We start from the raw sequence: 16,475 nt of genomic DNA on the forward strand, positions 1-16,475 counted from the left end.
TAACGTGATGTTTCTCAAGAACCCCAATACCTCCCCCTTTTTGATCTCAACATGACTCAAACTATGTACACATCCTTTCCCAGACTCATCATCCACCAAATCCTTCTCTTTGATGAATACTGATGCAGAGTACTCATTTAATGTCTTGCCCATTTCCTCTGGCTCCATGCATAGATTCCCTCCCTTGTCTTTGAGTGGGCCAACTCTCTCCCTGGCTACCCTCTTGCTCTTTATATATGTATAAAAAGCCTTGGGATTTTCCTTAATCCTGCTGGCCAATGCTTTTTCATGACCCCTTTTAGCCCTTCTTACTCCTTGCTTAAGTTTCTTTCTACTTTCCTTGTATTCCACACTTGCTTTGTGTGTTCCCAGCCTCCTGGCCTTGACAAATGCCTCCTTTTTCTCTTTGACTAAGCTCACAATGTCCCTTGTTATAACCATGAAACTATTGTAGATTGTCAGAAAAACCCATCTGTTTCTTGTCCTTTAGGGAAGGAACTCTGCCACGCTTCCCCGATCTGGCCTACATGTGACTCCAGATTCACAGCAATGTGGTTGACTCTCAGCTGTTCTTGGGTAACTGGAGATGGGCAATAAATGTTAGCCAGCCAATGACAGCCATGTCCTATGAATGAGTAAAAAAATCTTCCCCTCCATCTTAACCACTCCTCACCAACTTTTATAATATGTTGTTAGTTTTCAGATCACTGGCTGGCCCCACCACAGCCGCACCCCTCCCTCACACAGCCGCCTGTCCTGGGCTGTTCAGTTGCTCTCATTAACACGTTCTGCTATCTCACTTTTTAAACACTCTTCATTGTTTAATGGCACCATTAACAGCCCCCTTTGACTTATGCCTATGACAAATTTGTCAGTCTCTCTGTCCTGACCTATCGCTGGTCTTCAATTCTGTTCCACCTCCACTGCCTCCTTTCCAACTATTCTTTACATTTTTACCTGCCGTCAGTTCTGCAGAAAGCTCATTTAGCTTTTAAATTGTTTAGTGATTTTCACAAAAAGATCAGAACAAGCAAAGTACGATACAATACGATGAAAAAGTCCCCTTCCCCTTCAGCAAACAAACCAATAAACAAAACTACAAAAGAGGAAAAACGTGTGCTCGTTAATATTAATTAATTATTTAAAGGAAGAAACAAAAAGCTGCCATCTACAAAAATATTTCTCAGTTGATCCTCTTATGGTCTACTGAACCCTCTCCAAATGTAAAAAAGGGATTGGCTGGAATTTTACCGTCTTACCTGCCATGGGAATTGGAGCGGACAAAGAGCGGAGCATGGAAAGGTCTATTAACCTCGGGCAAGATTTTACTGTTTTGAGCGAAGCGAGGCTGTAAAATCCTGCCCATTGAGTCTTCTAACTAAGTTACGGCACTGGATGGCTTGGGGCCCTCTATTTTAATAGAATCTGCTGGCAGACCATGAATGAAGCAAACATTCACCTTCATGTGAGTGAAACTAGTCAGTTCAGGTGGGACCACAAAGGACAAGGTTCCAAGTCAATATTTGGAATATCAAAGAAGGATGATTGGAAACCAGGCAGCCTTGGCATGACCAGAACAAGTGGGTATGATCTAACCTTCGTTACTTGTGTTGGAAAAAAACTTGCTAATTCTGGCTTTGGTGAAGTCAATTCAATGCAAAACTTAAAACTGAATTAAGCTTAACCAAATACAGAAGGATGTGGAGTTGACTTGAAAAAGAGCCTCTTCCCGCCAGTCATCCTTGAAGTCAAGCCCATGCTCTGCTTCCCAATCATTTCTTATCTTGTGGAGAGGCAAAGGTCCAGAGTACAGTGTGAGATCATACAATCTGGAAATAGAATCTCCGTGAGTTTGAGGTAATGATAAAATCCCTCCCAATAATGTGCTTGGAGGTAGTTGAGGGAAGGATGAATAATGAAAATGAACAATACTACAGATCTCAAAATAGCAGTAAAGATTAGATTGCAGCAAATTAAATTTGATTGCAAGCTTGTTAAAACTGGCAAAAACCCCATTTACAAACAGATCCGTAAAGTATTCAAGTTCCCTTTCCATCCAAAAGGCAAATGCCAAGTCAAGCTTAGAAGGTAAGAATAAGTGGTTATTGCAAATAGAGACCATCATTAAATGGAAATTATTTACCTCTACTTGTACCATTATCATAAGACCACAAGAAATGGGAACAGGAGTGGGCCATTTGGCCCCTCGAGCCTGCCCTGCTATTTAATCAGATCACAGCTGATCTGACATTCCTCAGATTCACTCTCCCACACTTTCCGCTTTTATGTGACACCGTAGAATTCCGACAGTGCAGAAGGAAGCCATGCACCCCATGCGGGTAACTATAGGCCAGTTAGCTTAACTTCTGTAGTAGGGAAAATGCTTGAATCTATCATCAAGGAAGAAATAGCGAGACATCTGGATATAAATTGTCCCATTGGTAAGACACAGCATGGGTTCATGAAGGGCCGGTCATGTTTGTGGAATTCTTTGAGAACATTACATGTGCAGTGGACAATGGGGAACCTGTGGATGTGGTGTATCTGGATTTCCAGAAGACATTTGACAAGATAAGAACATAAGAACATAAGAAATAGGAGCAGGAGTGGGCCAACTAGCCCTTCGAGCCTGCCCTGCCATTCAATAAGATCATGGCTGATCTGTCGTGGCTCAGTTCCACATTCCCGCCCTCTCCCCATAACCCTTAATCCCCTCTCTTATCAAAAACCCATCAACCCGCGTCTTAAAAATATTTAGCGAGGCAGCCTCCACCACTTCAACGGGCAGAGAATTCCAGAGATTCACCACCCTTTGAGTGAAGAAGTTCCTCCTCAACTCCGTTCTAAACCACCCCCCTTTTATCTTGAGGCTGTGCCCCCTAGTCCTACTGTCTTTTTTGAGCAGGAAGAGTCTCTCCACCTCTATCCTATCCATCCACCAAAGGCTGCTGCTAAGATAAAAGGTGCACAGTGTTACAGGTAATGTATTAGCATGGATAGAGGATTGGTTAACTAACAGAAAGCAAAGAGTGAGGGTAAATGGTTGTTTTTCTGGCTGGTGATCAGTGACTAGTGGTGTGCCTCAGGGATCAGTGTTGGGACTGCAAGTGTTTACGATTTAGATAGATGATATGGAGTTGGGGACCAAGTGTAGTGACAAAATTCGCAGATGACACTAAGATGGGTGGCAAAGCAGACGAAGCTGAAAGTCTGCAAAGGGATAGAGATAGTCTTAGTGAGTGGGCGAGGGTCTGCCAGAGGAGTACAATGTTGGTAAATGTGAGGTCATCCATTTTGATTGGAATAACAGCAAAGTGGACTATTATTTAAATGGTAAAAAATTGCAGCATGCTGCTGTGCAGAGGGACCTGGGTGTCCTTGTGCAGGAACCTCAAGGAGTTGCTTTGAAGTGCAGCAGTAATTATGAAGGCAAATGGAATTTTGTCCTTCGTTGTGAGAGGGATGGAGTTTAAAAACAGTGAGGTTATGTTGCTGCTGTATAAGGTGCTGCTGAGGCTACACCTGGAATACTGTGTACAGTTTTGGTCTCCTTACTTGAGAAAGGATGTACTGACACTGGAGGGGGTGCAGAGGAGATTCACTAGGTTCCAGAGTTGAGAGTTGGCTTATGAGGAGAGACTGAGTAGACTGGGGCTATACTCATTGGAGTTCGGAAGAATGAGGGGAGATCCTATAGAAACATATAGATTATGAAGGGAATAGATAAGATAGAAGCAGGGAAGTTGTTTCCATTGGTGAGTGAAACTAGAACTAGGGGGCATAGCTTCAAAATAAGGGGAAGCAGATTTAAGATTGAGTTGAGGAGGAACTTTTTCACACAAAGGTTTGTGAATCTGTGGAATTCCCTGCCCAATGAAGCAGTTGAGGCTACCTCATTGAATGTTTTTAAGGCAAGGATAGATAAATTTTTGAACAATAAAGGAATTAAGGGTTATGGTGAGCAGGCAGGTAAGCGGAGCTGAGTCCACGAGAAGATTAGCCATGATCTAATTGAATGGTGGAGTAGGCCCACCATAAGAAGGGGCCAGTTCTTATGTAACCCAGTGAGTCTGCATCAACTCTCCCAAAGACTGTCTTACCTAGGCCCACCAAACCATCATCATTGTAACCCTGCAAATTTACAATGGCTAATCCACCTAACCGACAGCTATTTGGATACTAAGGGGCAATTGTACATGGCCAATCCACCGAACCTTAGCATCTTTAATTGAATGGTTTTTGGAAAACCAGGTATGAGACATCCACTAGCTCCATTTTATCTACCTTGCTCATTACATCTGGAAATAACTCTGAATAAATTTGTCAAACATGATTTCCCTTTCATAAAACCATGTTGACTTGTTCGAATTATACAATGCTTTTCTAAGTACATTATTAAGATTTCCTTAATAATAAATTCTAGCATTTCCCCAACAACTTTGTGTGGTCTGTAGTTCATTGTTTTCACTTTCTCTCCTTTCTTGAGAAGTGTTGTAACATTTGGCATCTGCCAATCAAGTGAGACTGTTCCTGAATCGAAGAATTTTGGAAAAATCATAGCTGGCATATTCACTATCTCTGTACCTACCTCTTTGTAATCCTACAGCCATCAATTTCCTGAGATCTATCAGATCTTAGTCCCTTTCAACAAACAAAACAACTACAGTTGATTTCTTAAAAAAGTGATTGTGTGTTCCTTTTTCTCACAGTTAGTTCCATTTTGATATAAGGAAACACAAATTTAACTCACCAAAAACTTTTCAGTTCTCTGGAAAGAGCAAAAAAGAGGGTCCAGTGGTTCATTGCGTTATATCTGAATTTGTGCTAAATCGGGGTGTGTAAACCCGGGGTTTCACTGTATATAGTTCATTGAAACTGGTGTCATAGGTAGACAGAGTGGTGAAGAAGGCATTTGGCATGCTGGCCTTTAGTCGGGACATTTTATTACAGTTGCATAAGTCATTGGTAAGGCGTCACTTGGAGCATTGTGTATAGTTTTGGTCACCCTGTCATTGAACAGAAATGAATAAACTGGGAAGAGTGCAAAGAAGATTTATGAAGCTGTTGCCAGGACTTGTGGGCTTATGTTATAGGGAGAGGTTAACATAGTAAGAAGTCTCACAACACCAAGTTAAAGTCCAAAAGGTTTATTTGGTAGCAAAAGCCACTACTGTGTTTAACCCAGTCCAACGCTGGCATCTCCACATCATGACATAGGGAGAGGTTGGCCAGGCTTGGACTTAATTCCTTGGAATGTAGGAGAATGAGGAGTATAGATAGAATGAACGCACAGTCATTTTCCCAGGGAAGGGGAATTGCAAACTCGAGGGCAAAGATTTAAGATGAGAGGAAAAAGATTTAAAAGAAACCTGAAGGGCAACTTCTTCATACAGGGGGTGATGTGTAAATGAATGAGCTGTCAGAGAAAGCAGTTGAGGCAGGTACAATAGCAATATTTAAAAAGCATTTGGATAAGTACATGGATGGGAAAGGATTAGAGGGATATGGGCCAAACATGGGCAATTGGGACTAGCTGGGAGGGCACCATGGTCACTTTAGGAAGCAAAGGAAACATGCAGGCCTGCAGGCGAGAGTGAAACAGCACTGTCCCAAGGCCCCCCCTCCCCAGCTTATTCCTGGCAAATGTTCAAGCTAGCCAAACTTAAAGCCAGGCTCACTTTAAAAAGGAAATTGAGAGACTGCTGTATGTTCTGTTTCATGGAGACGTGGGCTCACTCCTGCTTCACTGAGCTGTGTCCTCCAACCAGGGGCTTCTCAATCCAACAGATGAACCATTGAGTAGCCTCAGGCAAGGTGGGGGGGGAGATGAGTCTGTTTCCTAATCAACACCTCGTGGTGCCCAAACATAGCAACACTGCTGAGTTTCTGCTCCCTGGACCTGGAGTACCTGATGCTGAAATGTTGCTCCTTCTACCTTCTGTGGGAGTTCACCTCTGTTATCCCATCCCAAGTGGATATGAAGACTGCACTGGACAAAATATACACCATCACAAATAGCCTTGAGACAAAACATCCTGAGGCCTTGTTCAACATTGCCGGGGACTTCAATCAGCCCAAGCTCTGCATTCTACCACCAACATGTTTCCTGTTCCAGCAGAGGAGAAACATCCTAGAAATAAATATTAAACACGCCTACTGCCCTATCACTGTCCACACTTTGGCAAATCAGACCACAAGGCTGTGCTGCTGCTCCCGGCTTACAAGCAAAAACTGAAGTGGAAGAATCTGTTAAAGAAAGTCATGCAAGCTATGTGATGATTCCCTACAGGACTGTTTCAAGTCAGTGGACTAGTCAGTATTTAAAAACTCTGCGACTAGCCTGAACAAATACACCATGACTTCATTAGTAAGTGTCGAGTATAGGGCTAACGGGAGGACTCTGAATAGTGTTGATGAACAGAGGGATCTAGGTGTGTGTGTACATAGATCCCTGAAAGTTGGGAATCAAGTAGATAAGGTTGTTAAGAAGGCATACGGTGTCTTGGCGTTTATTGGTAGGGGGATTGAATTTAGGAGTCGCAGCGTTATGTTGCAACTGTACACAACTCTGGTGCGGCCGCACTTGGAGTACTGTATGCAGTTCTGGTCCCCACATTATAGGAAGGATGTGGAGGCTTTGGAGAGGGTGCAGAGGAGGTTTACCAGGATGTTGCCTGGTATGGAGGGAAGGCCCTATGAGGAGAGACTGAGGGATTTGGGGTTGTTTTTGCTGGAAAGAAGGCAGCTAAGAGGGGATCTTATTGAAACATATAAGATGATTAGAGGTTTAGATAGGGTGGATAGTGATAGCCTTTTTCCTCAGATGGAGAAAGCTAGCACGAGGGGGCATGGCTTTAAATTAAGGGGGGGTAGTTATAGGACGGATGTCAGGGGTTGGTTCTTTACCCAGAGGGTGGTGAGGGATTGGAATGCCCTGCCTGCTGCAGTTGTAAATGCGCCTAGTTTGGGGGTGTTTAAGAGATCCGTGGATAGGTTTATGGACGAAAAGGGATTGGTTTAGGTTAGAGGGTCATTGTTTTTTAACTGGTCGGTGCAACATCGTGGGCCGAAGGGCCTGTTCTGCGCTGTAATGTTCTATGTTCTCAGTGTGTAGAAGACTATGTGCCAAAGAAGCAAGTCTGTGTGTTCCCCAACCGGAAACCATGGATGAACTTCAGCACTGCATGCTGAAGTCCAGGTCTGAGGCGTTCAAGTCAGATGACACTGACCTGTACATTAAATCTAGATATGATCGAAGAAGATTCATCAAAGATGCCAGAAGACAGTACTAGGCCAGGCTAGGGTCCCAGGCTAGTCATCTATGGCAAGGTCTGCAACACGTAACAGCCTACAAGAGGAAGGCAGGTAAAAGTGCCAGCACCAATGCACCTCTCATCGATGAGCTCAATGTAGTCTGTGCCCATTTTGAGCAAAAGGTCAGCTAGAGCGTGCCTTCCATCCCAGAAGTCTCAGCAGAACCAGTATCCAAAATCACCATCACAGACATCAGATCTGCCTTTGTGAAAGCCAACCCCTGGAGAGTGACTGGTCTGGGTGGGGTACCTGGACAAGCACTCACATCCTGCTCAGAACAGCAAGGTATTCACAAACATCTTTAACCTCTCTTCATACCAATCTGAGGTCCCTATCTGCAACAAAAAACGACCATCATCCCTGTAGCAAAAAAAAGGCCAGGCAGCAGCTCTGACATCCAATTTCGTCATAGAAATCACAGAATCCGACAGGAGGCCATTCAGCCCATCGTGTCTGCACTGACAACAATCCCACCCAGGCCCTATCCCCATAATCCCATCTATTTAACTCGCTAATCATTCGAATACACTAAGGGGCAATTTAACATAACCAATCTATCGAATCCACACATCTTTGGACTGTGGGAGGAAACTGGAGCACCTGGTGGAAGCCATGACACAGGGAGAATGTATAAACTCCACAGACAGTGACCCAAACTGGGAATTGAACCCACATCCCTGGAGCTGTGATACAGCAGTGCTGCCCACTGTGCTTTGAAAGGTTAGTCATGGCACAAATCAATTGCAGCCTAACAGATTGCATGGATCCACCACAGTTCACCTATCACTGTAGCAGGTCCACAGCAGACACCATCTCCCTGGGCCTACACTCAACCCTGGAACACCTGGATAACAAAGACACCTATGTCAGACTCTTAGTTATGACTTACAGCTCAGCTTTCAATCCCACTATACCTACAAAATACATCTCCAAACTCTATGGCCTAGGATTCGGCTCCTCCCTCTGTGACTAGATCCTAGACTTCCTAACCCACAGGACGCAATCAGTAAGGACAGGCAACAACACCTTCTTCATGATCATCCTCAACACTGGTGCCCCACAAGGCTGTGTTCTCAGCCCCCTACGATATCCCTTTTCCACCTATGACTGTGTGGCCAAATTCCCCTCTAACTTGATTTACTGATGACACCATCGTCCAGATCACCAACAATGTATCCTAGTCCCTCCACACACACTATGCCTCTATTTTCTCACCAATATTTACAGATGCACCTTGGAAGGACTCTTTCTGGTTGTATCACAGCTTGGTATGGCTCCTGCTCTGCCCAAGACTGCAAGAAACTACAAAGGGTCTTGAATAAAGCCCAGTCCATGACATAAACCAGCCTCCCATCCATTGACTCTGTCTACAGTTCCTGCTGCCTTGGAAAAACAGCCAATGTAATTAGGGACCTCATACACCCCTAACATACTCTCTTCCACCTTCTTCTGTCAGGAAAAAATCTGAGGTCATGTACCAACCGACTCAAGAACATCATCTTCCCTGCTGAATTTGATCTTCCAAAATGCACACCTTGCATTTGCCTGGATTAAATTCCATCTGCCATTTCTCTGCCCAAGTCTGCAATCAATATTCTGCTGTATCCTTTGAAAATCCTCATCACTATCTGCCACTCTGCCAATTTTTGTGTCATCCACAAACTTACTAATCAGACCACCAACATTTTTCTCCAGATCATTGATATAACGAACAGAAAGATCCCAGCACTGATCTCCATTCTGAAAAGCACCCTTCCACTGCTATTCCCTGACTTCCCTGACCAAGCCAGTTCTGTATCCATCTAGCCAGCATACTCTGTATCCCATCAGACTTTACCTTTTGTACCCGCCTGCCAGGAGGGACCTTGTCAAATGCTTTACTAAAGTCCATGTACAACATCCACTGCATTTTCCTCGTGAATTATTCTTGTCACCTCCTCAGAAACATGACCTCCCCAGACAAAACTATGGTGCCTAACACTAACAAGTTCATTTGGTTCCAAATGCCAATAAATCCTGTCTCTCAGAACCTTCTCCATCTCTGATAGACCATAGAACATTACAGCGCAGTACAGGCCCTTCGGCCCTCGATGTTGTGCCAACCAGTGGAACCAATCTAATGTCCCTCTAACCTAAACTATTCCAATGTTATCCATATGCCTATCCATTGACCATCTGAATGCCCTTAAAGTTGGCGAGTCCACAACTGCTGCAGGAGGGCATTCCATGCCCTTACTACCCTCTGAGTAAAGAACCTACCTCTGACATCCGTCCTATAATTACCACCCCTTAATTTAAAGCTATGTGCCCTCATGTTAGCCATCACCATCCGAGGAATAAGACTCTCACTGTCCACCCTTTGATCATCTTGTATGCCTCAATTAGGTCACCTCGTAACCTTCTCTCTAATGAAAATAGCTTCAAGTCCCTCAGCCTTTCCTCATAAGACCTTCCCACCATACCAGGCAACATCCTGGTAAACCTCCTCTGCACCCTTTCCAATGCCTCCACATCTTTCTTATAATGCGGCGACCAGAACTGTACGCAATACTCCAAGTGCGGCCGTACCAGAGGTTTGTACAGTTGTAACATGACCTCACGGCTCCAAAATTCAATCCCTCTACCAATAAAAGCTAACACACCATACGCCTTCTTAACAACCTTATCAACCTGGGTGCCAACTTTCAGGGAGCTATGCACATGTACCCCGAGATCTCTCTGCTCATCAACACTACTAAGAGTCCTTCTGTTAGCCCTATATTATGTACTTCTGTTACTCTTACCAAAGTGAATCACCTCATGCTTTTCCGTACTAAACTCCATCTGCCACCTCTTGGCCCAGCTCTGCAGCTTATCTATGTCCCTCTGCAAACTGTAACATCCATCCTCACTATCTACAACTCCTCCGACTTTGGTGTCGTCAGCAAATTTACTAATCCATCCTTCAACACCCTCATCTAGGTCATTTATAAAAATGACAAACAGCAGTGGCCCCAAAACAGATCCCTGAGGTACACCACTAGTAACTGCACTCCAGGTTGAATACTTCCCAACAACCACCACCTCTGTCTTCTATCAGCTAGCCAATTCCTGATCCAAACTACTAAATCACCCTCAATCCCATGCATGTGCATTTTCCGCAATAGCCTTCCATGGGGAGCCTTATCAAATGCTTTGCTAAAATCCATATACACCACGTCAACTGCCTTACCCTTATCCACCTCTTTGGTCACCTTTTCAAAAAACTCGATAAGGTTTGTGAGGCACTACCTACCCTTCACAAAACCATGTTGGCTATCCCTAATCAATTTATTTCCCTCTAGATGATTATAAATCCTATCCCTTATAATTCTTTCCAAAACTTTGCCCACAACAGGAGTAAGGCTCACTGGTCTATAATTCCTCGGGTGTCAGAGTTATTAGCCTGTAATTACCTGGATTATCTTTGTTTCTTTTCTTAAACAAAGGAACACATTGACTATTCTCCAGTCCTCTGGAACCTCACCAATGTGAATTTGAGATTTTTGCTTGTGGTTGGAATATGTCATTTCTAACAACGTTGAATTCACTTAATTTTGAATGCTCTTTCCAGTGGATCTTGCACTGTCACTTTACTAAATAACTCTGCTTCATTACATAATATTGGATCTAAGATAGCTTTGTCCCCAGTTGGTTCCACTACGTACTGTTCCAAGAAACATGGTAACAGAGAGAAGTACAGCACAGGAACAGACCCTTTGGCCCTCCAAACCTGTGCCAACATAATGCCCAAATTAAAGTACAAATCTCTGCCCTTACCTGATCCATATCCCTCTGTTCCCTTCCTATTCATGTACCCTGGTTTTGGAGAAGATACTGAGGGAAGGATATATGCACATTTGGAAGAAAATGGATGAGATAGTGACAGGGGAATGTCTGTGGAATGCCATGTCTCACCAACATGATTGTGTTATTTGAAGTGGTGATAATGAATGAGGGAAGGCCTGTGGATGGAGTTTAGTAAGGCATTTGACAAGGGTGCACATGGCAGACTGGAATGGAAACTAAAATCACATAGGATTAGAGGTGGGCTGGTTTGATGGATACAGAATTGGCTTGGCTATAGGAAGAAGTCTCACAACATCAGGTTCAAGTCCAACAGGTTTATTTGGTAGTGAAAGCCAATAGCTTTCGGAACACTGCTCCTTCATCAGATAAAGTGGGAGTTCAGTTCACAAACAGGACATATAAAGACATAAACTCAATTTATATGCCCTGTTTGAGAACAGAATCCCACTTAACTGACGAAGGAGCAGTGTTCTGAAAGTTAGTGGCTTTTGCTACCAAGTAAACCTGTCGGACTTTAACCTGATGTTGTGAGACTTCTTACTGTGTTTACCCCAGTCCAACGCCGGCATCTCCACACCTTGGCTATAGGAGACAGAGAGTAGCGATGGAAGGTTGTTTTTCAGAATGGAGATCACTAGCTAGTGGTCTGCAAGGATCAGTGCTGGGATCTCTGTTGTTTGTAGTATGTATAAATGATCTAGAGGAAAATGTAGAGGGTCTTATTACTAAGTTTGCAGATGACACAAATGTCTTAAATGTTGCAAATGTGCCTGTTGTCACCACCATCTCTAATAGAGACACTCAAACGTCTAAGCTGGAGGAGGGAGAAGCTGTTTGCTTTGACAAGTCACTCTACAATCACCAGTGACAGGTTTAAAATTGTAGGCACAGATGCAACAGTTCTTCAGTGTTCTGAGTTTTGATAAACGATGTGTTTTGGCAAAAATGATGTGTTTGGTGTTGATCTGTAAAAGGCCAGGTTTGCTACTGCTCATATGAAAAGACCTATCTCACTGTTACTCACAGGGTCACAGATACTGCAAGCAGTGCAGGCACTGACCTTCTTCTGTAAGGATTGGTTTCGATCGGTGCTTTCAACTGCAAAATGCAAAATATCAGATATAAATAGAATTTAAAGTTTATTTGTTAGTCACAAGTAAGGCTCACATTAATGCTGCAATGAACTTACTATGAAATTCCCCTAGTTGCCACACTCCAGCGCCGAACCAGGATATCTTTCAGACTGTGGGAGGAAACCGGAGCACCTGGAGGAAACCCATGTAGACACAGCGAGAGTGTGCAGACTCCGCACAGACAGTGACCCAGGCCGGGAATAGAACTGGGGTCCCTGTGCTGTGAGGCAGCAGGACTAAACACAATGTTTTTCATTCATTCCCCATCATTCAGCTGTTGAGCAGCATATTTGGAATTCTTTCTATTTTCCTCTTCTACCTGAGGTACAGCCCTTGTGTGATGGTATTCTTTATGGTGCAGTTGGCCAGGCCGGGAAGCACAGGCTGTTTTACTAAAGAGAACATCACAGTTTCCAGGAGAGAAACTTACTGATATTTCCAACCATTTCCTTTGCTGTTGTGTGCTGCTGCCATCTCAGCAGAGATCAGGAACCAAAGCTTTGATTTGCTGTTGTTTGTGATCCAGTCAAGAACGTTACATCTTCTGCCTAGCTGTTTCACTTCTGTTCTGGAATTATGTTAAGTGGATACAGTCCTCAAACTGACAGATTTCTGTTTCATTTGATCTGTAGGGGGACCTGATCGGAGTTGTTGGAAAGGTTGGCTCTGGCAAGAGCTCGTTATTAGCAGCGATATTGGGGGAACTCAACAGGTAACTTTAGAAAAATACATTGATTGTAGCAAGGAAACAATTTGTTGACCAATTGTATTGACTTAGCCCTGTCACATGTGCATTTACCCAATCTTTTCCCATCTGATGATATCCTCATCCTGAATAATGAAGGAGCTCAAGCATGTCAGAGCAGAAGACAAAGCTGAAGCGTTTGCAATAATTTTCAACCAGAAGTGACAAATGTTTATGGTTAACACTGTTGCCTCACAACGCCAGGGACCTGGGTTCAATTCCCGGCTTGTATTACTGTCTGTATGGAGTCTGCACATTCTCCCCTTGGCTGCGTGGGCTTCCTCCTGATGCTCTGCACTCTTCCCACAGTCCAAAGCTGTGCTGGTTAGGGTAATTGCTAAATGACTCCATATTGTCCCAAGATGTGAAGCTTAGGGGGATTAGTGAGCAGGATGCGCGGGGTGAGGGGGATTAGTGAGCTGGATGCGCGGGGTTAGGGGGATTAGTGAGCTGGATGCGCGGGGTTAGGGGGATTAGTGAGCTGGATGCGCGGGGTTAGGGGGATTAGTGAGCTGGATGCGCGGGGTTAGGGGGATTAGTGAGCTGGATGCGCGGGGTTAGGGGGATTAGTGAGCTGGATGCGCGGGGTTAGGGGGATTAGTGAGCTGGATGCGCGGGGTTAGGGGGATTAGTGAGCTGGATGCGCGGGGTTAGGGGGATTAGTGAGCTGGATGCGCGGGGTTAGGGGGATTAGTGAGCAGGATGCGCGGGGTGAGGGGGATTAGTGAGCTGGATGCGCGGGGTTAGGGGGATTAGTGAGCTGGATGCGCGGGGTTAGGGGGATTAGTGAGCTGGATGCGCGGGGTTAGGGGGATTAGTGAGCTGGATGCGCGGGGTTAGGGGGATTAGTGAGCTGGATGCGCGGGGTTAGGGGGATTAGTGAGCTGGATGCGCGGGGTTAGGGGGATTAGTGAGCTGGATGCGCGGGGTTGCTGGGATAAAGAGCAAAGGACAGGAACTGGACCTTAAGACCTCCAACCCTGTGCCGATCATGATGCTCTTAACTAAACTAAAAAAACCTTCTTCCCTTGGTCCATATCTCTACCTTCCCTCCCTATTCATATACACATCCAGATGCCTCTTAAATGTTGCTAAAGTGCCTGCTTCCTGCACCACCTCTTGCACTATGTTCCAGGAACCCAGCACTCTCTGCTTAAAAATCTTCCCCTGCATATCGACTTTAAACTTCCCCCTCTCACCTTGAACCTGTGCCCCCCTGTGATTGACACTTTCACCCTAGGAAAAAGCCACTGACTATGCACCCTGCCTATATCTCTCATAATTTTGTAGACCTCTATCAGGTCTCCACACAGCTTCCGTTTTTCCAGTGAAAACAATCCTAATTTATTCAACCTCTCCTCATAGCCAACACCCTTGAGATCTGACCTGGTGATCCTTCTTTGCACTCTCTTCAAAGCTTGCACATCCTTCTGGTGGTGTGGGGACCCGAACTGCGCACAATGCTCCAAATGCGGCATAACCAAGGTTTAATATAGCTGCAACATGATGTGCTAACTCTTGTACTCAATGCCCCGGCTGATGAAGGCAAGCATGGCATGTGTCTTCTTAATCACCTTGGCCACCTGTGTTGCCACTTTTAGGGAATTGTGGACCTGCACGCCCAGATCCCTCTGTATGTTCATGTTCCTATGGGTTCCACCATTTATAACATAATTCGCACCTAAATTTGATCCTCCAAAATGCATAGCTCGAGTTTATCCAGATTAAATTCCTTGCCCAGGCCTCCAATCTAAATCCTGTTGTACCCTCTGACAATCACCGTCACGTTCAGCAACTCCACCAATCTTCATGTCATCTGCAAACTTACTAAGCAGACCACCCACATTTTCCTCCAGATCATTTATATATACTACAGACAGAGGTCCCAGCACTGATCCTTGCGGAACACCACTAGCTACAGATCCCTATTGTGAAAAACACCCTTCCACCATGACTCTCTGTCTTCTATAACCAAGCCAGTTATGTACCCATCTAGCCAGCCCACCCTGAATCTCGTGTAATTTTAGTTTTTGTACTAGTCTGTCATGTGGGACTGGGATGGGGTCTAGGTAGGGTGCTGTGTTGGAGAGTCAGTACAGACACAATGGACCAAATGGCCTCCTTCAGTACCATGGCAGTTCTATGACTCCTGCCAATCATCAGCCAATTTGATTCATTCCACATGATGTCAAGGAATGGCTGAAAGCATTAAAGGCCATAGACCTCAAGAACATTCTGACTGAAAATGTGTTCCAGAAAAAGCTGTGCCCCAAGCCAAATTGTTCTAGTCAAGATATTCTATTGTCATCTACCCAACAGTGTGGGAGATGGCCCAGGAATCCTGTCCGCAAAAAGCTGGATTAATCTTTTCTGCTGTTATAGCTAAGTTATGCGGAGTGAATTGACTTTTCTCTTTGTCTTATATTGTTTGAATTTAAAAAGGAGATGATGGTTTGATTTGATTTATTATTGTCACATGTATTAGGATTTAGTCGAAGGATCCCAGGGTGCAGAGAAAGATCAAATTAATAAGAACATAAGAAATAGGAGCAGGAGTAGGCCATCTAGCCCCTCGAGCCTGCCCCGCCATTCAATAAGATCATGGCTGATCTGTCGTGGCTCAGTTCCACATTCCCGCCCTCTCCCCATAACCCTTAATCCCCTCGCTTATCAAAAACCCATCAACCCACGTCTTAAAAATATTTAGCGAGGCAACCTCCACCACTTCAACGGGCAGAGAATTCCAGAGATTCACCACCCTTTGAGTGAAGAAGTTCCTCCTCAACTCCGTTCTATAGAATAGGTCCATTCAGAAGTCTGACAGCAACAGCGAAGAAGCTGTTGTTGAGTTGGCTGGTATGTGACCTCCTAATGGAAGAGAGAATGTCTGGGCTGTGTGGGTCCTTAATTATGCTGGCTGTTTTGCTCAGGCAGTGGGAAGTGGAGATGGAGTCAATGGATGGGAGGCTGGTTTGTGTGATGGATTGGGCTACAGTCATGACCTTTTGTAGTTCCTTGTGGTCTTGGGCAGAGCAGGAGCCCATACCAAGCTGTGATACAACCAGAAAGAATGCTTTTATGATGTATCTGTAAAAGTTGGTGAGAGTCGTAGTGATCATGCTGAATTTATCTTAGCCTCCTGAGAAAGTAGTGAGCTTTCTTAACTATAGTGTCGGCATTGGGACCAAGACAGGTTATTGGTGATCTGGAAACCTAGAAATTTGAAGCTCTCGACCATTCCAACTTCATCCCCATTGATGTAGACAGGGGCATGCTTCCTGAAGTCAATTGCTATCTCTTTCATTCTTCTGACACTGGAGAAGAGATTATTATTGCCATACCAGTTCACCAGATTCTCGATCTCATTCCTGTTCTCTGTCTTGTCATTGTTTGAGCTCTGATCTTCTATGGTGGTGTAATTAGCAAACCTGAAAATGGAGTTGGAGCGGAATTAA

The 16,475-nt window shown here is 44.6% G+C and overlaps 1 protein-coding gene across 1 annotated transcript in view; it reads left to right on the plus strand.

Annotated features, from left to right (window-relative positions):
* Nucleotides 1–6,355: 6,355 nt before the first annotated feature.
* The window catches only part of abcc10 (ATP-binding cassette, sub-family C (CFTR/MRP), member 10), a 185,868-nt gene continuing 175,748 nt past the window's right edge, over nt 6,356–16,475 (plus strand). Inside the window, exons 1-2 of the mRNA XM_080193456.1 lie at nt 6,356–6,367; nt 12,908–12,987. Of these exons, the coding sequence (XP_080049582.1) occupies nt 6,356–6,367; nt 12,908–12,987 (92 nt within the window). The remainder of the gene's footprint in view (nt 6,368–12,907; nt 12,988–16,475) is intronic.

The sequence above is a fragment of the Carcharhinus amblyrhynchos genome, chromosome 7 (genome assembly GCF_965287045.1).
Source record: "Carcharhinus amblyrhynchos chromosome 7, sCarAmb.v2.hapA, whole genome shotgun sequence".
Taxonomy (NCBI): domain Eukaryota; kingdom Metazoa; phylum Chordata; class Chondrichthyes; order Carcharhiniformes; family Carcharhinidae; genus Carcharhinus; species Carcharhinus amblyrhynchos.